We start from the raw sequence: 27900 nt of genomic DNA, 5'->3' as shown, positions 1-27900 counted from the left end.
AGCATGATTGGGACCCCTTACAGAAATATGATGTATGGCTATATTTTTACATACTAGTTATAAAATTACAATTAATATATTTCTACATATAGCTACACTCATAGATAGTCCACTATAATTTGGGAAAATATATGTTACAAATTTTGCACTATTTTGAATTATATGTTGTAGATATGTACTGTACAAGTATGTGACTTTAAAAAAAAAATATAGAAGTGAAAACCATACACGTTGTCCATATACAGATTTCAGATACAGAAATCAGATTTCTGTAAGGGGCATGTTAGAGTTCATGAGAGAGTTCGCATCCCTTTCTCATGAAAACAGCTACAACTTAACATAACAATGATAAAAGAAGGGTTTCCAGAATTATTGATCAGCAATCGAAAATAATGATTGTAAAGAAATATATTGTGCAATAATTCATTGACTTGACACATTTCTAAACTTCAAAGAAACATTTGTGAAGGTGTTACGTAGTCCGCATGCGCACACAAGAGACAGCTGCACAAAGAAATGAAGGTTTGCAAAAACCTGTGTAAGCTTGTGACGTGACAGTTCATACCTGGTAGTTGGGCTTGTGCACCGGGGAAAACAGCCAAAACAACCCTCCAAATTCAAACTAAGAGGATTCGCTATGCAAGCAGCTAAAGGTAGGAATGTACAGATTTAATAACGTCCCCATTGTATTGTGAATTTGCGAACTTTTTAAAGAACAAATACATAATATGACAAGCCAAACTGTAAACGCTTCAGTTTTGTTTCTTGCAGCAGAACTATTGCACCAATTGCCTTAAACGCTACCGAGTCCAAGAGAGTTTGCATACGCTGCTGAAAATAACATAACTGCTGATCTCTGAATGCAACAAATGGGATTTCATTGTCAGGGGGCAGTGCGTTGCCTAACACGTCCTGTGACATCGAGTAACGGGCCGCTGAAAGCGAACACGTTTTTACGTTTTCTATGTTCTGTATTATGGCGAGAACTCCGTGCCAAAACCCAAGCGTGAGACCGACAGTCTGACCGAACGTCTTGTACTTTCTTTGAGCGGGAGACCCACGTGACAACGTCACGTTCGAAATTGATGTGAGGTCAACGTCTTGAAATTAGCTGTTTTTTAACTATACAAGGAGCCAAGCTGTTGTTTAAAAAAACTATAAATGGACAATACAGGAACTAGATGTAGATATTTTATACCTAAAACAAAACTCAACCATTTTTCCTGCATCCTGCTGTAGGCCTACTTCCCTCAGGCCTACATTTATCCTGATACATTTGAAAACGGTGATTTACTTTCAAAATGCTCTCCGTCCACACTAGTGTTTTACAAAAGTTGTTTGTGCTTAAATCGTGTTACTGCGCATGCTGAAAATACCCATTGCATGTACAGTCTGAAACACAATTATCCTCGTGTACCGTCACCGGACACCAATTACGAGTAAACTTCCCTTCGCCTTTGAAGGAACGCAATGTGATGGTTGTACAAAGTACCATTTCTTTTTTTTAACAACACTACAAAGTGAGTATCAAGTACAACAGTGCCGCTATAACACGGGCCGCCATCTTGATAGTTTTGGTTGGATAGATCACATGACTGCGTCACATGACAACAAATACATCATCATTTTCAGATATATCCGTTTTCACAGTCCACACTACAACGCAAAAACGCTGTTTTCAAATGTATCCACTTTGGAGTGCGTTTTCAAAATGCTCAGTTTTCGCGGACAAAAATGGCGTCTTGGTGTGGATGGAAGGCCAAAACGGAGAGAAAAAGATGTGTTTTCAAATGAAAACGTATTAGTGTGGACTAGGCCTCAGTCATTCTGAGTGATGAACGGATAGATATATAAAAAAAAAAAAACAGCACCTGTCTATCATGACTTTCTCTGATAATTTTGAAAGTAACACTCCATGACAGAAGGATCTAAAGTTCTATTTTCATTTTTCAAAGGCAACATGTGTGTATGTGTGTGTGAGCGTGTTTGTGAGTCTGTTTGTGTGCCTGAGTCTGTGTGTGTGTGCTTGTGAGTTTGTGTTACTTAAAGAGACCAAACATACTGTACATACATACATACATACATACATACATAAATGCATACAAATAAAGTCTTAATTCATGTCTTCCTATTTTTTTCATATTATTTTATTCATACATATATAATTTTTATATAATAATTTTCTACAGGATCAAAATCCTGCAAAAACGATTGCGGTCACAGATCCATAATTAATAAGCATGAATCAAAATAATAATAAGTGCAGATAAAAAATAATTAGCACAGATAAAAAAGCAACAAGTATGAATAAAAAATATATAAACACATTTAAAATATGCTGCAAAAAAAAAAGCACAGAATAATTAAAGCAAAGTCATAAGAATTGCAAACAAAAATCATGTTTTCCTTGGTTATATTACTGTTTTTTGTGCTCTCTGACAGTTTTGCTCATATTTAAAAAAAATTGTACGCTTGTGCTGTATTTTTCTCTGGGCTCTGCCCTGGGCGCTTCGACAGCGCTTCTCTCCTAAAAAAGTTTGATTTTTATAAAAGAGTATATTCTCCTCTAAAAGAGTTGGTAATAGAGCAACATACACAAGCGAGCACTGACTGTCCTTTTCAGGACGCGTCTTTTTAAAGATGCCCTTCTGATGCTGCCGGGCACAGCCCCACGAACCACCCGCCCGTCTGTGCTCGGGACGACAGCTCCTTGCTTCACGGCCAGTTTGCCTCATCCCTGGAGCCAGGTCTGGATGATGACATCGCCGCTGCATTGGAGAGCGTTCAGGCTTCTGACGCTAAAGGCCTGACCGGACTCCCATCCTCGGGCCAGCCCGCCCAGTCAGAGAAGTGCAGATGGTCGACATGCTTTCCAGGGCACAGAACCACCGGCAGGCCAGTGCTGACGAGTCTCGAGGACGTCCCTACAGGACCCCCTGTTGTCTACAACCCGTCCCCTGCCGGGTGCGCGGAGCAAGCACCCAAGCCTCGGGACACGCTTTTGCCTCCCGACGCACTATTACCTGCTCCCCCCCTGCCGCGAGGCCCCACCTGGTACATACAAAATGATTTTCCCGTTAGTGCCCCTTGCACAGAGCTTAGATGCATGGCTTGCACTTCCCAGATGGCTAGCCAGGACCGTCTGACTCGGCTACTGATTCAATTCGCCAGGCTCCTGCCTCGTTTCAGAGGTATTCGCTCCACTCCAATGCACGGCAAAAACGGCAGCACTTTACGAGCAGAGATTGCTACTCAAGGACACGATAGAGCCTGTCCCTTCAGCCAAGATGAAGAAGGGTTTCTACAGCCCTTACTTCATCGTACCCAAAAAAGGCAATGGGTTGCGTCCAATCTTGGACTTGCGAGTTCTCAACCGGACTTTACACAGACTCCTGTTCAAAATGCTCATGCAGTGTCGAATTGTAACTTGCATTCGGCATCAAGATTGGTTCGCGGCGGTAGACCTGAAGGACGCGTACTTCTACATCTCCATTCTGCCTCGACACGACCCTTCTTACGGTTCATGTTCGACGGCCAGGCGTATCAGTAAAAGGTCCTCCCCTTCGGCCTGTCCCCTTGCGTCTTCATCAAGGTCACAGAGGCAGCCCTTGCCCCGCTACAGGAAGTGGGCATCCGCATACTCTATTACCTCGATGACTGGCTCATCCTAGCACACTCTCGAGAGTTACTATACGGCCACAGGGACCAGGTGCCCGTGCACCTCAGCCGTTTAGGGCTTTAGGTCAACTGGGAAAAAAGCAAGCTCTTGATCCGTTCAAACAGCATTGCCACGGTAGCGTACATAAATCACCAAGGCGGTGTACGCTCCCATCACATGTCACAACTCGCCCGCCATCTCCTCCTTTGGAGTCAGCCGCGACTCAGGTTGCTGCTCGCCACTAATATCCCAGGTGATCGCAACACGATTGCGGACGCGCTTTCGTGACAGGTCTCACTCAGCGGAGAGTGGAGGCTCCACCCCCAGGTGGTCCAGCTGATTTGGGGCCGCTTCAACAGGGCACAGATAGATCTTTTTGCCTCCCAAGACAACTCCCACTGCCCGCTGTAACGGAGGCCCCTCTCGGCACAGAGGCGCTGGCACACAGCTGGCCCCGGGGGCTGCGCAAGTATGCATTTCCCTCAGTGAGACTTCTTGCACTGGAGCTGTGCAAGGTCAGGGAGGATGAGGAACAGGTCACCTTGGTGGCTCTTTATTGGCCCACCTGGAACTGGTTCTAGGATCTCATGCTCCTCACGACAGCGCCTCCCTGGTAAATTCCCCTGAGGAAGGACCTTCTTTCCTCGGGGCACCCTCTGGATCCCGCGCCCGGACCTCTGGAATCTCTATGTCTGGCTCCTGGATGGGATACGGAAGACTTAAGCGGTCTACCTCCTGCAGTTGTAGACACTGATCAACCAAGCCAGAGCTCCCTCTACCAGGCAGCTTCACGCCTCTGTTCAAAAATTGGTGTTCTTCCAGATATGAAGACCCGCAGAGATGCGCAGTTCGGTCAGTGCTTTCATTCCTGCAGGAGAGGTTGGAGGGGAGGCTGTCCCCCTCCACCTTGAAGGTGTATGTCGCTGCTATCGTAGCCCACCATGACACCGTAGACGGCAAGTCCCTTGGTAAGCACGACTTGATTATCAGGTTCCTTAGAAGCGCCTGGAGGTTGAACCCTTCCCGACCAAGCCTGTTCCCCTCCTGGGTCTCGCAGTTGTCCCCTCAGGCCTTCAGAGACCCCCTTTCATGCTGCTTGATTCAGTCGAGCTCAAAGCCCTCTCCTTGAAGATGGCCCTCCTGATCGTGCTCGCTTCCATCAAGAGAGTTGGGGACCTGCAAGCATTCTCTGTCAGTGACACTTGCCTGGACTTCGGTCTGGCAGATGCTCACGTCATCCTAAGATGCTCTTCCTCCCTAGCCCTATGGCCGCAGATTCAGCAGAGGAATTCGCTGCCAGACCCACCACGAGTCGAGTGCTCTGTGTTGGGCTTGGGCTCCACAGGCATAGTTCCCGCTTCAGGCAACTGCCTGTGACGTGTTTTCAGTCACGGGCAGTCCCCGCTGTCCCCCGGGTGCCATGTCTGTAGCAACTCCTCCCTTGTCAGGCAGGATCTACCACCACATCATGTTCACGGGTGGCTTGACAACCCCCGTGTGTATTAGCCACAAGTTACCTCCCCCCACAGTCTGGGCAGGTTGTGGTCTCCGCAGTGCCTTTTCCCCTGAAAGAATAGGAACAGGGAAGGTGCTGCTTTTTAACTCTATGATGAGATACATAGATACATTTGGGCTGGCTCCCAAACAAGTCGTGTCGCTTGTTCTCGTACAGGTACTGGGAACCTAAGAGCGATATATGACACCTTTTAGTGGGGGCGACGGTTACGTGCAGCCGACTTGACTCTACCAACTTGACATTGCCCTTTTCTCAAGTTCAGAGGTACGTGAGGCTCTCAGAAAAGACCCCTTGTGTCACTACAATCGACACAACGTCTCGTTCCTTCCATCGGGGAACGGTGGTTACAACAGTAACTTCTTTGACTTTTACCGGAAATTGAGCATTTTGGGGATAGACATCCTAGTGCCAGTGTTTGTTGGTAATTTTAGATTTTAATTATTATTCTATGGGCAGACATACAGTAGTCTAACCTAATTTATGTCCTCATTTGCCCACCATTAATTTAAAGGCTATTTAAACAGTCGTGCGTGTGAATAACGAATGCAGACTCAAAATTAATGTACTTAATTTATTTTGACAGAGAAAAATGCAACAATAAAATAAACGACCTATTCCAATGACATTTTTCAATGAAATAACAAGCCTAAATTACTTTTGTGCTCAAATTAAATAGTAGGCTACTTAGACAAGTTTAAAACCTAATGCCTTGAAATATATTTACATGCAATTTTAAGGATATAGAAAAATAATTAATAACTTCATTACAATATAATCTTCAGAAGATAAATTTTTTTTCAATAAATAATTATATTAAATTATAATAGTAAAAAAACGCAAAATTAATCAATTAGCAAAATTTTTTTTTTTAAATGAATATACACTGGCGGCCAAAAGTTTGGAATAATGAACAGATTTTTCTTTTATGGAAAGAAATTTATACTTTTATTCACCAAAGTGGCATTCAACTGATCACAATGTATAGTCAAGCCATTAATAACATGAAAAATTACTATTACAATTTGAAAAAACATTTTCATAACTTCTTAAACTACTTCAAAGTGTTCTCATCATAAAATCCTCCACGTGCAGCAGTGACAGCTTTACAGATCCTTGTCATTCTTGCTGTCAGTTTGTCCAGATACTCAGATGAAATTTCACCCCACGCTTCCTGTAGCACTTGCCATAGATGTGGCTGTCTTGTCGGGCTTTTCTCACACACCTTACAGTCTAGCTGATCCCACAAAAGCTCAATGGAGTTAAGATCCATAACACTCTTTTCCAATTATCTGTAATCCAATGTCTGTTTCTTTGCCCGCTCTTACATTTTCTTTTTGTTTATCTGTTTCAGAAGAGGCTTTTTCTTTGCAATTCTTCCCATAAGACCTGCACTCCTCAGTCTTCTCTTTACTGATGTACATGAAACTGGTGTTGAGCAGATAGAATTAAATGAAGCTGTCAGATGAGGACATGTGAGGCGTCTATTTCTCAAAATTGAGACTTATGTTCTTATCCTCTTGTTTAGTTGTACATCTGGACCTTCCACATCTCTTTCTGTCATTGTTAGAGCCAGTTGTCCTTTGTGTTTGAAGACTGTAGTGTACAACTTTGTATGAAAACATTTTAGGCAATTAGGCAAAACAAGCATCCTATAGACTTCCTTCCTCAAAACAATGATTGACTGACAAGTTACTAGAGAAAGCCATTTCTTCTTTGCCATGTTTTACCTAATATTTACCATAAGACATGCCAGTCTATTGCATACTGTGGCAACTCAAAAACAAACACAAAGACAATGTTAAGCTTTATTTAATGAACCAAATAGCTTTCAACTGTATTTGATATAATGGCAAGTGATTTTCTAGTACCAAATTAGCAATTTAGCATGATTACTCAAGGATAAGGTGTTTGAGTGATGGCTGCTGGAAATGGGGCCAAGATTTGATAATTAATAACTTTTTCAAATAGTGATGGTGCTGTTTTTACACCAGTAATGTCCTGACTTTATTTTGTGATAAGTTGAATGCCACTTTGGTTAATTAAAGTATCAATATCCTTCCAAACTTTTGGCGACCAGTGTGTGTGTGTGTGTGTGTGTATGTGTATATATATATAATGTATACATTTATTTTACCAAATAGCATCAAACATATTTACATATATGGAAGCTTATCATGGATACTACACTGTGACTTCCTTTATAATCATTTGGCATAATGTTAGCGGACATTTCAGGTGATTAAAGCTGCCGGATATTCACAGATACAAAACTATTAACAAAATTCTATGGGTTCAAAAAGGTAATAATGTTACTTAACCAATCCGATGTGGTTGTTGAACTTTTGTGGTATAATTGACCAGAGACTGAGGTGCAGCTGCGGTGTTCTGCAGTTTGAGTTAGGTCAGGTTGCTATGACACTGCTAACAGTAATATATAATCGTAAAAAAAACAGTGTTTTTTATGAAAGTCATTTATTTGTAATAAAGTAATAAGTGTGTTACAAACAAACTCTCCTGTCAGCCACAGCAGATGTCAAAAATGCCTCAGGAATAAGCATTATCCTGTTTATCTGCTGTCAGACTTGCAAATATGGAGATAATCTATTGTTGTTTTCATAATTGAAATTTTTATATTGTGTTGTAAAATAAAAAGTATCTTACCACATAAAAACAAACGGTCCTGTCAGATACATTTCTGTTGTGCGCACGCTGAGTTCAGATGATGTGCGTGCAAGAGTTCAGGGGGAGGCACATGCTGTTATTTTACATTTTATATTTATTCATTTAGCAGACGCTTTTACCCAAAGCAAATTACAAATGAGGAGAACAATAGAAGCGATTCATCCAAAAAGGGGAACCAATATAAAAAGTGCTGTAATACAAGCACAACATTGCCTAGAAAAGTACACATAGCAAGGAAATTATTATTAATATTTTTTTGTTTATTTACAGTATATATTGTGTATTTCCCATCCATCACTATATTAAAAGATCATTGTTATGCGTATCATGTTAAGTATGTTTTAACTTTGCGAAAAGCAACACATTCTATATTCAAAGAAGACCTCATTCTATCTTTCAAAAGAAGTGTTGCGACTGGAGATGTTTTAAACATTTTAAATAGCAAAATCTGGTCATCATAACACATTGCAAAGTTATTGTGGTTTAAATTTGTTATTGTGTAAATACATGTATATACACTGATACACAGATACACATTAGTGTACAGTGCGCAAGGTTTCATGGGATCTTTAGCCTGTTTTGGACTCCCTTTGTTTGATTTTGGCGCAGTTGTTATCAGGCTGTATGTAGGCCTCAGTCAGGCTTTATGACTGTATGTAGGCCTGCCTTTGTCTTATATCTGAGTACATAAGGCCCAACAACTGACACCTAGCGGCTTGGATGCAGCATCATTTTAAAAACAATTTGTGGGAACAAGAACAACCGGGCTGGACCAATCACTGTGGGATTCCTCTATTACGCCCATATCAAGCATCGCATCCAATTCTTCCCGAACTATTTTCTTTTTTTTTTCGGGCAAGCAATATGGGCGGCTACATACCACCACTCCCGGCTCGGTCTCGATGTGGTGTTGGATGATGTCCGTACGACCCGGAAGAGGGGAAAACACGTCTGCAAACTCCTTTTGCAACTCGGCAATCTCTGCAAGTTGGTACGGTGAGAGGTGGTCTCCACAAGTGACCGGGGTGTTATGATTGTGATCTCCGGGACTACCGTAGCCAACATTACAGGGACCACCTCCCTCCACAATTTCAGGAGGTTGAGATGATATATCTGACATGCGCCCCCTCTATCGGTTCGTTTTACCTCATAATCGAGATCGCCCACTCGTCTGTGACCTCAAAGGGTCCTTGCCACTTGGCGAGTAATTTTGAACTTGATGTTGGGCGCAATACGAGTACTTTATCTCCCGGTGCAAATTCCCTGAGCTGAGTACCCCTGTCATACAGCCGGCGTTGGCATTCTTGGGCTCGGAGCAAATTTTCCTGTGTTAGTTTCCCCAGAGTGTGGAGTTTTGCTCTGAGATCAAGGACATATTGAATTTCGTTCTTACTGTTTGAAGGCCCCTCCACACTGCGCGGGCGCCGCCCATACAGCAGCTCGAATGGGGAAAAGCCAATGGAGTCTTGCTGGACCTCTCGAACTGCAAATAACAGGGGGTCGAGCCATTTATCCCAGTTTCTAGCATCTTCTTGTACGAACTTACGAATCATATTCTTGAGGGTTTTATTAAATCGCTCCACTAGGCCATCTGTCTGCGGATGGTACATGCTAGTGCGAATCGACTTAATGCCCAACAATTCATAAAGCTCGCGAAGTGTACGTGACATAAAAGTCGTGCCCTGATCAGTGAGGAATTCTTTCGGAATCCCCACCCGGGAGATAATTTTGAAGAGTGCCCCTGCAACACTAGACTGATGCGTACTGCTCTCTCACTGCTCTGGAGGTTCTGTGGTCGTCTTTTATGCCGCTCTCCCCATGCTCACTGAAATTAGAGACAGATGTTAGACATAATTTAGCTCAGGTGCAAGCGCCCTTACCGCTTTCTCCCCCGGATGTGAATAATTAAAAATGAGGAAATAATTACTGAGTGCACCTTTAAAGTAGGAAGCTTAATGCTTGGTTAAAGCAATATGATTAAGGTGTATGGAGTGGTGGTGGTGTAGTGGTCTAATGCACATAACTGGTAAACTGGTAATCAGAATTTCGCTGGTTCGAGCCCCACAGCCACCACCATTGTGTCCTTGAGCAAGGCACTTAACTCCAGGTTGCTCCGGGGGGATTGTCCCTGTAATAAGTGCACTGTAAATCGCTTTGGATAAAAGCGTCTCCCAAATGCATAAATGTAAATGTAATGATCAGTGGACCCCTGGTGGTCAGTGAAGGCACTACAGGGGATCTGCAAAGTTGTACTGTATAAAACAGAATCATCTTTTAAAAATGACATTTAATTTGAAACATTTAACTAAACCTCTGATAAGCAGTATATAATGTAATAATTAGGGATGTAACAATACACAAAATCCACGGTTGGGTTCACAACTCGATTTTTGAGACACGGTTCGGTTCATATCTCGATATGTTTTTTAAGATATAACATAATTACCTAGATTGACTTGAACAATAAATAACAAGATTAACTGTTCCCGTAACTAACAATGTAAGGAAAATAAAAAAATGGCGATAAATAACAAATCATTTTAAATTCTCTTTCACACTCTGAGGTAACAGGCCAGCTGTCTGTGCTGTAACCCTAAAAGTAAATAACTTTTCTCTTTGTGAACAGTACTCTTCAGAATGAAACAAAACTAAATAATAAAAACATTTCTGTGTAAGCATAATTCAAGTAAGTTTATAGTTTTTAGAACAGGATTTGAAATTGCCCAATTATCCATAGCCTAATTCAGTGTGTGGTAATTGCCATGTAGCTTTCTGTTGCACGGGACATCCACCCATCTGTAGTCCATACAATGAATTTGGCATTATTGAACTCCTCCTGTAGTTTAACCTTTACTTCGTCATACAGTTTAGACAACACGTTTTGGGTGAAATGTGGTTGGCTTGGCACTACATATCTGGGATCTAGCACGTGGAGCAAATATTTGAATCCGTTGTTTTCAGCCACTGAAAAGGGTCACATATTTAGGGCCATGAAAGCGCCGATTGCGTTGGTAATATTTTGAGCAGGGTCGGAGTTGGCTGGTAACTTCATTTGATGGGCATTAGGAAGAGTAACCTGCTGATGTTTAGATTTCTTCCATGTACTGCTTAGATCAATGTAGGGATGATGCCTTCTGATATGCGTGTGCATATTTGATGCGTTGCCTGTCACCTGAGGAAGTTTTGTGAAACACTTACGGCAAATTGTATGTGTTCTGTCTACGACCCGATTGTCATCCCTATACTCCACTGGATAACCAAAATATTCCCGTACTACTGAGTTGTATGTGCTGGGAGGGTCTGCAATTTCAGGGTTATTAGCCATCTTGAGATAATTGAAAGCTCAAATTTGCAGATGTGTACACATGATTGGAAAAGTGGTCACATGACACGTAGTTGGAAGACGCTATAGAATAATAATTTCATGATTTACATGTAATGTTTACTGTGAAATGAGAAAATGAATTTTGTTATAATGGAATTTTATTGTAGTGTGTGTGTAAAGAGCTCAAGGGGCTGCATCTGTAACTGATGGGAGGCTGCTGGGGTTGGAGAGGGGCGTGTCGACGAAACGCAAACTGCAACCGAAACCCCTGTTATGCTTTGAGAAGACCGAACTGCGACATGGGATCGTGGATGTTTGTATCGCGATTTCGGTTGAGGTTTGCGTATCGTTACAGCCCTAGTAATGTTGTTTTAATGGTTTAAATGAAATGGTTATTGAGAAAATATAGCTTTTTGTTTTTTTTATTGGGGCCCTTGGGTTTGCTGAGAGCCTGGGTGGTGTTCTTGGGTCTTTAAATGTTAAAAACTCTTTACTTAGATGATTTGCTGACAAAAAAGTTCGAGAACCACTGTTTTAGACAAGCAGTTGAAATATACTATTTTAGATACTAAATGGCAAATCATACAAGTAGGATTCCATGCAGATTTGTTAGTCCACTCACCAGCTACAAATTGTAATAAACTGTACTTGGTTAGTAATTAAATATTTTAGATTTTGGAATAACTGACATTATCAAGACATTAAAAAAACAACAACAAAAATATCTATACTCTCTGCTAAATCTTAGTTTATGGAAATTACCAGATGTGGCAGTGGAAAATGTACTGTATACATAGTTTTACATATAGTATAAACAAATTTTTTGACCTGACACATCATACCACATCTTACCATGCAATCACAGACTGCTTAAAAGCTATGAATGCATCATTTCAATCTTAGTTTCAGATACTCCTGTGGAGTTCATCGTTGAATACCTGCTGAAGGCTAAAGAGATAGCTGAGAATAATGCAAATATTTCAGCTGAGCTGCGTGATAATCTGCAGAAAGCCCTGGACATTGCCAGTGGACTGGATGGATACCTAGAACAAATAAGCAGCCAGGAGAGCGAACCGCTGGCTGAGTTGCTTAGGTAACTATTCAGTCTAAGCCCTGTGTTGGTTGCAGATTATTAATTCTATGAATGATGCATCTTTGTTTGGGGTGTGTGAATGTGTATATGGTTTGAATGTGTTTATCCTGAAACTATTTGTGCAGTGCATGTTAATTCTGGTTGCAATTTATGTGTCGTTATTAAAGGGTGTTTACTATGCATTATTTTGTAATGTTTTAGGAAGTTATGATACCAGTTAATATATTTCTATCGGGAAGACATGCAGGCTTGAGTGAGGTTTAAGATGCCATTTATTTGATGAATGTAAAACAGAAAAGTAATGTCTCTCTTTGGCGTAGGCCCCGTCTGGCGGTCTGAGGGAGTTGTACTCTGAACCGTCATATCCTGCCGGAGATAGGAGGCAGGGGCGAGGAGCATACCCCCGTGCGGGACAGGGCTCAACTGGTGGTGGTGGGGTGGTGGAGGTTGCCGTGTTGGCACACTGAAACAGCAATGTGATTGTGAGCAGACTTATAAATAAATGGCTTACATGCGATTGGCTAGGAATTACCCAGCTAATGATGTGATGATGTACAGCTGCTAGTCTTCCCGCTAGAACTACGCTGCGCTTACATTTATTTGAATGATTATAGTTTTTGTTATTTATTTTCTTAAGGAAATCAATTTGTCATGACTGGGATAAGGTGTATGAGGATGGAAAAACCTTATTCCGGCTTCCTGTTACATGCATCACTGGACAGGTAGAAGGTACAAATCCAAGTCTTATTAAAATGAGTTGCAACATATTTGCCATTTAAAATCTTAAAATAATTTTGTGTTCCGTATGTTTTATCCCTTTATGGATAGCCTATACCAGTGGTTCTCAATTGGTTTTGCTTGATGGTCCAGATTTAGTTTTGGATATCAAGTGGCGACCCAATACAGTACCAAAATTGTTTACCGTACAAAATGTAATGATTTCGGCAGTTATGCTATCCTAACTATGCACTATTATATGGTACGCTTTATTTTATTATGTTTAGCATATGTGACTTTATCATTCAGATAAAGTCACCTTTTCTGAAGCAAATTTGCCCAAATTGTTAGGTGAAATTTTCTATATTTTCCTTATTACAATTACTTGAAAATGTTACTTTAAGCATAAACACTTAAAAAAGCTTTAACAGAAATTATATATCTGGAACACCTGCTATGACTTTCTCACCATTTTCACCGCTCATGAGTTTGCATCCCTGTAAAATGACCCATTTTTGGTCACAACCCACCAGTTGAGAACCACTTAATTGCTCTGATCTAATGCACAAACTGTTTTAAGATTGATTTTTGTCATTCCATAGGTCAAATATTGAAAATGCTGGTCCACATGAGCAAGGCAAGGAGGATCTTAGAGATAGGAATGTTCACAGGATATGGAGCCTTATCAATGGCAGAGGCCCTACCAGTGGATGGTCAACTCATTGCCTGTGAGCTTGAGCCTTATCTGAAAGACTTTGCTCAACCTATATTTGACAAGTCTCCACATGGCAAAAAGATAACTGTGAAGACTGGAACTGCTATGGATACCCTGAAGGTTGGGAAAACAATCCCCATCTCTACATGTTAGAGGCTATTTCAAGAACTTCTCTGCAAGCCTTCCTATTTGAACTTATTTAGTTAAATATGCAGCAAAATCCAATACAGTGTATTTTAAGTCAACAAATTAAATTCTTTATTCCAATCCTGGTCTCATTGTTAACAATTTATCAGTGTCATATAGAAACAACTTTCATATAGGAACTCATCATCTATTTTGCAGGAATTAGCTGCTACAGGAGAGCAGTTTGACATGGTATTCATTGATGCAGACAAGCAGAACTACATTAACTATTACAAGTTCCTCCTGGACCATAACCTTTTGCGTATAGATGGTGTCATATGTGTAGACAACTCTCTGTTTAAAGGGAGAGTTTACCTCAAGGACTCAACAGATGAAATTGGAATAGCCTTAAGAGATTTCAACCAGTTTGTCACAAATGATCCTCAAGTAGAGCAGGTTTGTATATTCTTATATTTTCACATATTAATGCAACACTGTGCAAATTCCTTTTCTAGCATAAGTTTTTCTACACTCACTGAGTACTTTATTAGGAACACTATGGTCCTAATAATGTGCCCGACACGGTCTTCTGCTGTTGTAGCCCATCCGCCTGAAGTTTTGACATGTTGTGCATTCTGAGGTTCTTTTCTGCTCATTACAATTGTACAGAGTGGTTATCTGAGTTACTGTAGCCTTTCTGCCAGCTCCAACGAGTCTGGCCATTCTCTGTTGACCTTTCTCATCAACAAGGCTTTTCCGTCCGCAGAACTGCCGCTCACTGGATGTTTTTTGATTTTGACCCCATTCTGAGTGAATTCTAGAGACTGTTTTGTGTGAAAATCCCAGGAGATCAGCAGTTACAGAAATACTCATACCAGTCCATCTGGCATCAACAATCATGCCAAATAAGAAATTACTGAGATCACATTTTTCCTCATTCTGATGGTTGATGTGAACATTACCTGAAGCTCCTGACCCATATCTGCGTTATTTTATGCACTCTACTGCTGCCACAGTGAATAAGTATGTGTACAGGTGTTCCTAATAAAGTGTTCAGTAAGTGTACATTACCTAAAGAACTAAATATACCTTTTTTGATAGTTGTTGAAAATGTTGTGCATTCACATGAGATTAAATTGTTTTAATGTTTGGCAATGCAGACAGTTTTACATACTTGCAATCCGAATTAGAGTTTCAACCATTGTTGATCCCTGTTTAAAGGTCATTATTCCTCTGAGAGATGGTCTCACTATTATACGACGAGTGCCCTACACACCTCAAGCAAACACAAAGGTATTTATTTTTTTTTATTAGTATTGGGATGTTTCCTGTCTCAAATAATTGCTTTATAGGTGTGTGTTTATGCATATGAGAACAAATGTAATCTTTCTCAACTGATCCTGAAAAATATTTTTAGAATAAGGTTTCTAACCTAACCTTTGTCTATCATGACATATCATCAAAAAACCAAATGTAAGTACTAATCTGAATTCTTATCTTAATGCTCACAGTAATAATGATTTATATTTATATGGTTTATAGAGTACGGTGACCTATGATGAGGTGTTCCGGGGAGTTCAAAGGAAGCCAGTACTGGACAGGTTACGTTTGGATGGAAAAGTGGCCTATGTAACCGGGGCTGGTCAGGGCATCGGCAGGGCATTTGCACATGCTCTCGGAGAGGCTGGAGCCAAAGTAGCCATCATAGACATGGATAAAGAGAAGGCTGAGAATGTGGCCTATGAACTGACTTTGAAAGGTAAGGGGTGTTTTCATGTTCTTGTGTTTCAGGGTTGCTAAATCACCAGGGAGTGAAAAAGTTTCTGCAGTACTTGATTTTGCCAGCAGAGAGCGCCCTGGTATCATAGTACCAAACCAAAAATGATGCCGGTTTCCAGGCATTCTAAGTTATTATTTTTAATTATTTTGTCCTTTAGTATTATTGTTTCATAATGTAGAGTTGTTGTGTAGTTGTCTGGTCTTTATATGTATTATTTTTTATTAATAAATAAAGTTAAATTTTTTTATGATTGTTTAAAAATATAAACAGGGATAAAAACTGTATGAATTCTTGTAGTAACATTTTTGCTTTTCATACATTTTCAGCATATATCATTTTAAATCATTTCATTATAAATGCACATTATTTATGGATGTATTTGCATGTTGATACATGGTGAATTCATTTCTATGTATCCTTATCATTCCAGGTATTTCAAGCATGTCTGTTCCCGCAGACATTAGCAAAGCAGAGGACATTCAAAAGATGATTGACGACATCGTTTCAAAATGGGACACAATTCATATCGCATGTAACAACGCTGGTATCAACAAGAACTCAGCCAGTGAGGACACCAGTCTAGAAGAATGGGACCAAACCTTTAATGTTAACCTCAGAGGGACTTTCTTGTGTTGCCAGGTATCCCAATATTGATATACTTCACTTACCATTTATTCCAGCTCGAATAAGCCATTTAGGTCAGGCTTTGCTCAAAGGTTTTATATTAATGAAGTTGCATAGGTAGTTTACAAGTCAAATGTCCACAAACCCTTTTTTCAACATCAAGATTGTAGGTTTAAATTTATATGAATGTGTAAGAGAGAGTATTTTTGTAACTAGTCATAATTCAACCATTTTTAAGGACCTTTTTTGTTGTTAACTTAAAGGCATTGTTCACCCCAACTGAAATTATACTCACCATTATGTTGTTCTGAACCAATATAGCTTTCTTTCTTCCATGGAACACAAAAGGAGATGTTATGGAGAATGTTAAACTCAGTCACCATTCACTTTAATGTTTTATTTTTTTTATAATACAATGAAAGAGAATGCTGACTGTGGCTAACATTCAACATTACATTTCCTTTGGTTTTCCACTTAAAGAAAGTCATATGGGTTTTGAACAACATAAGGGTGCATAAATGATTGCAGAATTGTCGGTTTAGTGTGAACTATCCCTTAAAATGGACATGCAATGTGACAAGTGAATTTATAAAAGTACAATTACTGTTTTCCATGTGGTCTCTCAATTAATATTAGGTCATAAATACTGCACGAATAATAGTTATTCATGAAAAGTTCAAAATAGTATAGCTTATAGTTTTAGATGTTGTATTGATGACACAATGCAGGATAATGCTGTCACTGCTTAAAATGCACAGTTGACGTTACTTGTATTTGCCCAAACTTCTGCAGACTTAGAATTGCTTTTGCATATTAGAAACAACTTTTCCATTAGTTTCTGACATTTTCTGGGAGACGAAATAAAACCTTTTGATAGGGGAAGAGAGAGGTGTGAAGGAAAGTGATTTCATACCTACAGCATTACGAGACATTAAATCCTGGCAGGCACCCGATAAATCAGAGTAAAGCTGTTTTACTCAAAACCGAGAGGGTGATGGAGATGCCTCATGCACATTAAAATAATGCTGTGAGTTTTTGACATTTTTTGTCTCTCTCCTCATTCAGGGAGTGTTATTTCTCTCCCTGTAGACGTGGAGGTCTGATTAGTGAAGGTGTCAATACTGTGATGTTCGTCTGAAAGCACATTTGTCTCTTCTCTCCCTCAAATTACCGCCTCAGGCGGCCGGTCGTGTCATGCTGAAGCAAGGATATGGCAAGATAATCAACACAGCTTCCATGGCCAGTTTAATAGGTGAGTGATGATTTTTACGCCGCCATAAGCGGAGATATTACACTGTCTCTTCTCTCAGAATTTAATACTCTCATCAAACAGAGGGGTGGGGTTTTGTAAAGACAATGTCGTACAAGTACAATTCAAAAAGAGAAAGAAAAGTTGACTGCTTTAAGATACTGTGTATCTTAAGAAGGCCTATAAATGGCATTGTAACTTAAAGGGATAGTTCAGAGCCCACAATGTCGTAATGTTCCAAAGTATGCGGTTATGGAGAGAGTTTTTAAAAAGTCACCCATTTTGATTTCAAGGAAAATGCTGTTCTAGTGTGAATCAGAGGTATAAATGTAGCAAAATCTAGTGAATGACTAAGGCTGTCAGTCTCTAACATCTTTTGTTTCATTAACCCTTTAAGCTCTGAGGTGTTTTCTGAGCTCTGAGATTTCCTGTTTCAGTGGCATACACAAAATTAAAAGGCTTCTAACTTGACAAAAGTGAGTGTTTTGTATCGTTTTAAAAGAAAACTTAAAAAAAAAAAAAACAGTGTCGAGTCTTTGGGTGGGCAACTAATGTCAATATGAGAAGAAATCAATATTTTTCTGTAAAACTTGCCATTTTTTAAATGTTCAGCAAATATGTGGTACCACACCTTAACTCACCCCGCAGAATGAATATGTTTGAAATTGAGGCTTCTAACTGGCATAATAACTTAAATGTGTTAATTGAAATAGTCTTTAATTTTTGTCATCTTTTTTTTTTGTCTGTGAACATCCCCTATCTTCAGTAAAATTAATTGGCCTTTTTATTGTTTATTCAACTCTAAAGCCCATCAATCGTATTACCTCTCACAAGGCTGTTTTTGCATCATTATATACACTGTTACGCTGTTAAGGCTGTAAATTGCAACCTGTGATTCAGTTTCGTTTAAAGGGACTGAATGTTTTTATGCCGCCAGTCCCGGGGCTGTAACTGCAGGAAAAATGAGTGTTTCATTTTTATGCAGCCTGCTGTAAAAGAACGTTATTTGCTCCGCAGTGTAACACAATGCCTCCAACAAGTCCCTCACTGTGCAACAGCAGCACTCCATCAACAGTGTAGTCAAGTAGCCAATAAACTTGTGTACCATATGGACGCTAGTCCCAACTGTGGGTGCAATCTGTAACACAGGAACATGCTGCTACAGGAAGTAGAGAGAGAGGCAAGGGAAGGGGGAGGGAGTAGAGGGCAAGAAAAAAAAAGTGATCAATTATTCGCATTACATACAGTCCTTCAGGAATTTTCTTTATTGGCCTGGACATCTGTTATAATATTGTCATAATGTGTAATCAGATGGGGCCTGTTGGAGCCAAGTTGGGGAATACATCTTGAAAGTCCAATTAAAATGCACAATGACACTGCCTCTGTCCATCTGCTAAATAGCACAGTGTTTTCTCCCTTACTTTTTTGGTTCTGCCATTCCATTTTATCCCCTCTCTTCAACATGGATGGGCTGTAAGAGCAACCACTTTTAAATGCCTCTTGAAATCATTCAAATATTTTGTGTGGGTTTGTGTTTTTCTGCTTTTCGGTGCATGGATAAAAGATGTAGTTGACCTAACATGGAAGATAGGTAGCATTTTACATTTACACATAAAGTGATGCCTGAATAGGCTGGCTGTTAAAGAGATAGTTTACTCAAAAAAGATAATAAACTCATGCTCATGTTGTTCCAAACCCATGACTTGCTTTTTCCTGTTTAACATAAATTGAAATGTTTTGCCGAATGCTCATACTGTTTTTTTTCTCCATACAACGAAAGCAAGTAGGCTCCAAAAAGGACAAAAAAAGCACCATAAAAGTAGTCATTATGACTCTTGGGATATATTCCAAGTCTTCTGAAGCCAAAAGATAGCTACAGTCTAAATTGAAGTCATTATCCACTGAAAATTGTTAAATGTTTATCAGTGTTTGCACATATTCAAACTTGGCACGTGACGATGTGAAGCACCAAGTTTGACATCAATAATGCCAAATGCTATTGTATGCACAATGTCTAAATACCATTTTTGGAGCTAGACAGCCCCTAGTCACTGTCTAATTTCATTGCATGGAATAGAGCAGCCTGGAAATTCTTTAAAAGATCTCTTTTTGTGTTCCACAAAAGAAAACGTAATACAGGGTGAGTAAATGATGACAGAATTAAAAAAAATTTGTGGGACTGTCTCTTTAACTCTCACATGCCAGTGGCCTTGGATTAAAATCACCACTGATGACATCATTCTGACCTGCAACATCTTTGAAATGTACAGATCACACAGCAGACTTGTTTCCCGGCTCTTAAAATGTGAAACGAAAATCTGTATGGATGTTAAACATCATTTAAGATATGAATTCCTCTCTCTCTTTCTCTCCCCTCTTTATCCCCCAAGCCTACTGCTCTTTAAAACTACAACACTCTTTAAAACATCAATGTAGACTGATCAGAGGAATAAATGCCAGCAGATCCTCTCACCACTTTTTCAGGGAGGATTAATACTTGCTAGCCACTTTTTAGTGGCGATAAGACAGACTTTGAGGCTTAAAGGTATAGTTCACCTAAAAATGAAAATTCTGTCATCGTTTACTTAACCTCCTGTTTTTCCAAACCCTTCGTGGAACACAAAAGGCAGACTATTAGAGACTGATTGCATCAGTCATAATTTTTTGTTAACCTGCAGAAAAAAAAGTTAATACGGATTTGGAACAAAATAAGGGCGAGTACACGAAGACCGCATCTTCAACAGTGCACCCTGTTTCCCTCAAAAACTAGGCCCAACCCAACCTAACAACTGTCCAGTTTGCATTTCTCCTTTAAAACAAACAAGGGGCCGGAGAGCACAATCCCGTCTCCACAGGACCGGCCGCTGCCTTCACACAGCTGCACCTTATTTATCATCCCGTTCCCAAACTCGGCAATTTGGCAGTGAGATCACCGGGTGAAGAGGTTAACTACTAAAGTTGCATGTAACTTGGAGCCTCCCTCGTGATGATTAATCAAGCGAGCCCCTTTCTCCCCGCATTGCATGCAGTGTCGAGCATCTGTGATGGTCAAGGCAAACAAATGGCGTTTTGCCTTTGTTCCTGAAGATGATGCACACCGAACATCCAGAGTAATTAATTTTACATCGCTTCATCTGCGGGGTCCCAAAAGCTAATGAAAGTGTTTTCATGTCACATTGGAGTTCAAGGCCCTCTCATTGAGTTATGAGGGGAATGAAGTAATCAGGCCCTGTATTAATCACATCTTCAGGTCATTATAGAGTAGGAAATGGATTATAATGTGTATTTTAGAAGTACTGTAAAAAGTTGTTTTATTTAATTCAATTAGATTTATTTGTGTAGCATGTTTTGCAATACATATTGTGTCAGAGCAGGTTTATGAAATTAAGGTTAAGGTTTAAGCTGCCTTTTCACTGCATCCGACAGGCGATAGACTGGAAGTCATTCGTCATCTCCAGTGTAGAGTCGCACAGGGGCTGTGTGGAATTCTGAACATCTGTGGAATTTTCGGATCTAAATTGACCTCGGGGTGCATTGAAACATACAGTATACATAAAATATAACTTGTGCAACTAGACTGTTTGCCATCTGACACCCTGCAAATCTTTTTAAATGATCACAACACTAGGATAAAGCAGCTGAAGTTTATTTCAAACAAGGTCCCTGAGCATTTCAGTCTCACCATAACTGTTTCAGTGGCACATTTAAATGTGGTCTGTTTTATGGACCTGTAAACAATGTAATTCAGGCTTTGCAAAGAGGCTGTTATTGAAGGATGGAGCAGTGCAAACTATATTAGACCTGACCGCAAACCCGCAGCCCGTGTGTGAGAAATGTAAACGCAGCGTAGTTCTAGCGGGATGACTAGCAGCTGTACATCATCGCACCATTAGCTGGGTAATTCCCAGCCAATCACATGTAAGCTATTGCTTTATAAGTCTGCTCACAATCTGTCACATTGCTGTTTCAATATGCCAACGCAGCAACCTCCACCACCCCACCACCACCAGTTGAGTCCCGTCCTGCACGGTAGGCTCCTCGCCCCTGCCTCCTATCTCCGGCAGGATATAACAGTTCAGAGTACTACAACTTCGGACCGCCAGATGGGGCCCACGCCAAAGAGAGACATTACTTTTCTACTTTTCAAGTCTGCGAGTCTTCCTGATATAACTGTTTCTTATTTTGCATGTTTTGCAAGCAATACTTAACAGTCAAAAACGGTCCTTTTTATTCTAAGGGTCAGAGAGAATGTGCAAAATGGTCATTGCTCAATAAATTATGACTGTTTGTGGAGAAAAAACATAATACAAATTATTGAAAAATACTTAAAGGGCTAGTTAACCCAAAAATGAAAATTCTCTCATCATTTACTCACCCTCGTGCCATCCAAGATGTGTATGACTTTCTTTCTTCTGCTGAACACAAACAAAGATCTTTAGAGGAATATTGCAGCTCTGTTGAGTTGGTCCATACAATGCAAGTGAATAGTGGCCAGAAATTTGAAGGTCCAAAAAGTATATAAAGGCAGCATAATAGTAATGTATAAAACTCCAGTGGTTAAATCCATATCCACAGAAGCGATATGGAAGGAGTGGTATGGAAACAGATAAATACTTAAGTCCTTTTTGACTCTAAATCACCACTTTAACTTCCACTTCTACATTCTTGTTTTGTTTTTGGCGATTCACATTCTTCATGCATATTGCCACCTACTGGGCAGGGAGGAGAATTTATAGTAAAATAGGATTTAAATATTGACCTGTTTCTCACCTACATCGCTTCTGAAGATATGGATTTAACCACTGGAATCATATAGATTACTTTTATTCTGCCATTAAATGCTTTTTGGACTGTCAAATTTCTGTCCATTATTCACTTCTGGCCACGCATTGTAAGGACCTACAGAGCTGAGGTGTTCTGCTAAAAATCTTAGTTTGTGTTCAGCTGAAGAGAGAAAGTCATACACATCTGGGATGGATTGAGGGTGAGTAAATGATGAGATAATTTAAGTTTTTTGGGTGAACTATCCCTTTAATACGTTTTAAATGTGTTGTCTCCCTCTTAACAGTTCCTCATCCACAAAAACAGCTGTCCTATAACACATCCAAGGCTGGGGTGGTAAAACTCACGCAAACCCTGGGCACAGAGTGGATTGACCGAGGAGTTCGAGTCAACTGCATTTCCCCGTAAGTGTAAGAGTCTGTAGGCTCTGCTTTCTGAGATAAGTCAGAATTTCCCTGCTGTATATTTTTATAGCTGTTATTCCCACTTCATGCAAAGCACATTATAACTACACTTAAGCAGAATCATGTGCCACGGTTCTTGCCAGTATTATGTTTCAGACTATATAACACATGAATCAATGCCAACTTTTCGTGCAAACAAAAAAAACATACTCTCTTTATATGTACATTGTACCAATTAAGCAAAGCTAAATGTTTTGATATTTAAGTGGAAACTTAATTTGTTTTGACAGGGTCAAAATGTATTATTTATCACAACGGGCCGCACAATTGAGACTCACTTACTAAATTACAGTGTGAAACAATGCAATCCGGCTTAATTAGATGACGTCTAGGGGGATTAGTTGAGCAAACAGTTTCTTTTATTGTTATATTCAATTAGGGATTTAAATTAGCCTCTTCAGCTGAAGTGTCAGCAAAACAATGGCAGCCTTGTTTGTATCTATTTGTCAGCACTGTTCTTCTGAGAAAAAGGAAGAAAAGGGAAAGAGGAAGCGTGCGCGTGTCGCTCGAAGCAGAGCATCGCTAAGCTCTTGTGAATCCCACAGCAAATCCACAACGCACGCACACACATATGCTCTTTATTCAGTTCTATACAGCGCCAGCTTGTTTTCTAATTTTAATTTGCAAGAAAGCAATTATTTTCTCTCCTCCTAACCCCCACCCTTCCCTCAAACATGGGGTATCTCAATGGGCCCCTGATTTCTGTGAAGTGACGGTCTGTAAATATGCATACGGGTGGGGGGGACCACAATTAGCGTGTGTGAGGTTGACTGCCGCCTGATTTCATTGGCAACTTTAGCCGTGACAGTGATAAGCCACATTATCTACAAAATTGGCTGAGGAAAAACAGTAAGCCTTTGATTGCCAGGACTGCTTCCCAGATAAAGCCGTGCTGAAGAGAAATATAATTGAGATTTGAATATGTTAACCAGAGGTGTCACACGCTATTTCAGCTCCTCTAATTTAGCCCCAGTGTCAGATTTGGTATCATGGCGATTGGAATCTATTCGGCCAGGCATAAATAGCGCGGAAGGCTGTTGGGGATTTCGTCGGCAGTTTCATCGAGTGTGTGAATAGACAAGCTGTATTTCCCATGCGGCTGCCTCTGTGTGAAATACATTTGTTCCAAATTAGCGTGCATTAACTTTAGTCAGTGACTAAAGCGCCACTGAAGTTCTCACATGTCGTTGATATGTACTTGTTGGCTTCGGCTTTCAGTGCTGCCTATAACATTTATACTTAATTTTAAAGTTAACATGACATGGGATTCACAACCCATTTTACTTCTGAGTTAAACAGAATCTTATCTAAAAAATAGGGCAAGACTTTATTTTATCCATCTGCAATCAAAAGTCAAGCATTAAGTGAAACGCAATGCCTTATGTCAGTGGTTCATTACCCTGTTCCTGGAGGCCCCCCAACACTGCACATTTTGTATATCTCTCTTTTTATACACACCCAATTCAGGTCTTGGATTCTCCACTAACGAGCTGATGAGTTGAATCAGTTGTGTTTGATTAGGGAGATATTCAAAATGTGTAGTGTTGGGGAGCCTCCAGGAACAGGGTTAGGAACCACTGCCTTAAGTAATAAGCTCAAAGTCAATGGGCATGGCCATGAAGTTTTAGTATTTTCTTGCAAGCATGCACAAAGTCTAGGTGCAAGTGGGTTTGGCGTAATTGCACGAAACGTGCAAAAAGGCTGGTTCAAGTACAATTTAATTCTGAGTTTCTTCTCCGGTTATTCCAGCATCTGCGTCCTATTACATTATATAGTCCATTCCCTCAAGCACAAGTGATATAAACAAAGACAGCACATTCATTAGAAGTTGGTAGTGTAAATGGAACATGCGCTGAGATAAGAAGTGGTATTGAAATGCCTTACTGCAACAACCAATTCTTCAGGAAACTAGCAAATTGCGCTTTGCGCCATTTACATACAATACAAAGTTTACGCGCCTATACCCACAGTAGCGCAAACACTCCCACCCATAGCCACTTGCGCTTTGCGCTAACACGAAAATTGCTATTAGAATTAGCGCTCAGGAAATTTGGATAATATGTTGTGCATGGTCGTAGCACTGCACACTCTCAAAAATGGAGCCCATAATCGCTAAAGGTCAAGTTCACCCTTGAGAGCATTTTGATGTATCCAATAGGAATGTTTCTTTTACAAACTTATAATTTTTTGCTATTGTTACTGAAACCTTTATTGCATTAATGTTTAACCATATTAAATTACTACAGTCAAGATTTTAAAACAGGCTGATTTACCTACAACAGTAGCTTAAGGCCTTGTTCACACATACGTTCACACGTCAATGACCGGGCATTAATGAGTGAGCAGCGCATTTTCGTTTCAGCACCCATGTTAACAGATTACACTCTTCACATTGCAAGTGTGAGTCACGAGGTGACAAGTGCCAGAAGCATCCCAGATGCGGCAGTGAGCAGGTAGTTTTGGCGTGTATCTTATTTTTGCCACACAGATCACGCTGAACTCAGTGGCTCTGGTGCAGTAGAAAACTAAAATATTTAGGAGATATTAGAAAAGACGCAAAAACAAATAAACAATATTTAAACCCAACCAACTATACACGACAATGTATATAGGTCTGCATCTTGACCAACCTTTTTGGAAATTTCAGTCTTTCCCAATTCAAGTAGGTAAGAGATCTACTTATAGATCTACTATGTTGCTTGCTTACAAAGATTATCGTTTCGTTTTGTACAGTGGTGTGATAGTAATTGTTTGATTTTAAATGAGAGCAAAACAGTAGAAATTATATTTGACCCCAGATCAGTGGGGGATCATAGTTCAGTGTTAATATATGATGAACCCATTACACAGGTCTCCACGTTTAAGTATCTGGGGGTCTACGTTGATAGTTCATTGAATTGGAATACCCATATTGAGAGTTTGTGTGCAAAACTGCAACAGAGGTTATTTTTCCTGAGCAGACTTGGAGTATATGGGATAAGCCAGAACATTGTTTTATTTTACCAGTCCATTTTTGAGAGTCTTATGTAATAACAGCATGGTACAGCAACTTATCAATACAGTTAAACACATAACTTTCCCGCCATGTGCAAACTGCTTTGAAAATAATAGGCTGAAATGTAAACTGACCCATTCAAGTTTTGTTTGAGCAAATGTCATTGAGGCAAGCCCAAGGAATTGTTTATGAGTCCCATTTTTTGAATGAGGAATTTAGTCTTTTGCCCTCTGGGAGACCATATAGATTCCCCATGAGTAGTTTGAATCATTTTTGGAACTCTTTTTGTGCCTACCTCAATCAGTATTTTAAATAAGACTACATGAGACTTATATTTTCATGGTTTTATTGTTTTTATATATTATATGTTGTTGTATTAGGATATTGTTGCTATGTAATATTTGTGAGTATGTTCAAGTTTTGTGTGTTTTTTGGCTGTGGTGCATGTAGTCCACAACAATTTTCCCTTATGGGAAAATAAAGTATACTCAACTCAACAACAACTCAACTCAAAATAGCTGCCCAGCCTCCCTGAGAGCATTCTAAAGATGACCGCAGAGTGGACTGACTTGCCTTGAAAACGGCTTTGATATATTAACCAATCATGACCAATCAATTTATAGCTATTTATATGTTGGTTAGCATTGACTAATAGCCCTTATGGCCTAGGTGATGTCATCCAAAAAGGAAAGTTGTTTTCGGGTTATTGCCAGGAATCTGCATTAAGAAAATAAATCATTCATAATTATTAATGATTAATAAATATTAATTGTTATAATTAATCATTACACATACAATTTATTTTAATTAATTATAATCTATTAATAAATAAAACTGACCAAATAATATATTTTTATTATTATTAATACAAATTATTTTTAATGGTCAGTTTTGATATCATGTTGACTTTAAGACTTCTTGAGTTCCATCAGTTTGGACTGTATCAATCACATTATCCCTTTATTAAAAGCTAATGCACCAGTGCAAACACCATCACAGAGGTGTTCTACTCCGTATTGAAGTCCTTGAAGGACAATCGATTTTAATTTTTGTCACGATGACTGCTTTAACTGAAGCAAGTGGCCCTGAAACAACACTGTCTCCCTGCCTCTCATGTCTCTCTCTTTCTCTCGCTCTCTCCTTCTCCACAGTGGTATTGTTGACACCCCTCTTATCCATTCGGAGAATCTGAAACCTTTAGTTCAGCACTGGCTGTCAGATATTCCAGCCGGACGACTGGCTCAAGTGACAGACCTCCAAGCTGCCGTGGTTTTCTTGGCATCTGACGCTTCTGACTACATGACAGGGCATAACTTAGTCATAGATGGTGGCCAGAGTCTGTGGTAGAGAAAGTTTGCTTCTCAAATCCAGCTATATGGTCTCTGCCACTGTTCCTTGAGGGTTCTGAGTGACTTGTGTCATTTGTTACTTTATTTTAATGATGCAGTACATTTGGTGAAGGCATGTACTGTACATTTTAAGCAAAGGGGCCAGTGACAAACTTATCAAATAGTCTGTCATTTACAAGCAACACTACTTAAAGGGTTAGTTCACCCAAAAAGAAAATTGTCATCATTTACTCACCCTCATGTTGTTTTCTGTAGAATTCAAAAGGGGACATCAGGAAGAATGTTTACACTGCTATTTTCCCCCAAAATGGTGAGGCTGTAAAGCTCCATATCATGTCATTAGGTCTTGTCTCGAAACTGGCTGTGATGCACAAAGTTTGAATATGCATGATTTGAGAGAGGGGAAGATTAGCAGCAAGTAACGACTTAAATTGTGGTCTGTTCCTCTGCTATTGTAATATATAGTCTTATGGACTACTTTTTTGGGTGCTTTTTGTCCTTTTTCGAGCTTGAAAGTCCCTTGTGACCATCCACTTTCATTGTATAGAAAAGAGTAGCGTGGACATTTTGAAAAAATATCTCCTTTTTAGGTCCACAGAAGAATAAAATCACACAGGTATGTAATGGCATAAGGGTGAGTAAATTATGACTCTTTTTGGTGAACTGTCTTTCTGTTTAACTGTAATTGTGCATTATTTAATTCTGTTTTGTATGAGATATTTGCACACTTTTGCAATAAACACTGCCTTCCAAAACATGTTTAAGGTGACAATATATATATATATATATATATATATATATATATATATATAAAAAGATTCAGCA

At 39.7% G+C, this 27900-nt stretch overlaps 1 protein-coding gene across 1 annotated transcript; it reads left to right on the top strand.

Annotated features, from left to right (window-relative positions):
- The first annotated feature begins 515 nt into the window (after positions 1–515).
- On the top strand, positions 516–27810 carry LOC127646958 (uncharacterized). Its single transcript, XM_052130956.1, has 11 exons — positions 516–653; positions 12085–12274; positions 12912–13003; positions 13594–13826; positions 14052–14288; positions 15054–15125; positions 15375–15591; positions 16043–16251; positions 17416–17488; positions 22554–22671; positions 26878–27810. Exons 1-11 carry the CDS (start codon positions 638–640, stop codon positions 27071–27073), a joined length of 1653 nt encoding a protein of 550 aa, XP_051986916.1. The 5' UTR covers positions 516–637; the 3' UTR covers positions 27074–27810.
- The last annotated feature ends 90 nt before the right edge of the window (positions 27811–27900 follow it).

The sequence above is a fragment of the Xyrauchen texanus genome, chromosome 7, assembly GCF_025860055.1.
Source record: "Xyrauchen texanus isolate HMW12.3.18 chromosome 7, RBS_HiC_50CHRs, whole genome shotgun sequence".
NCBI lineage: Eukaryota > Metazoa > Chordata > Actinopteri > Cypriniformes > Catostomidae > Xyrauchen > Xyrauchen texanus.
The sequence above is the reverse complement of the archived record's forward strand: the minus strand, read 5'-3'. Positions and strand labels throughout refer to the sequence as shown.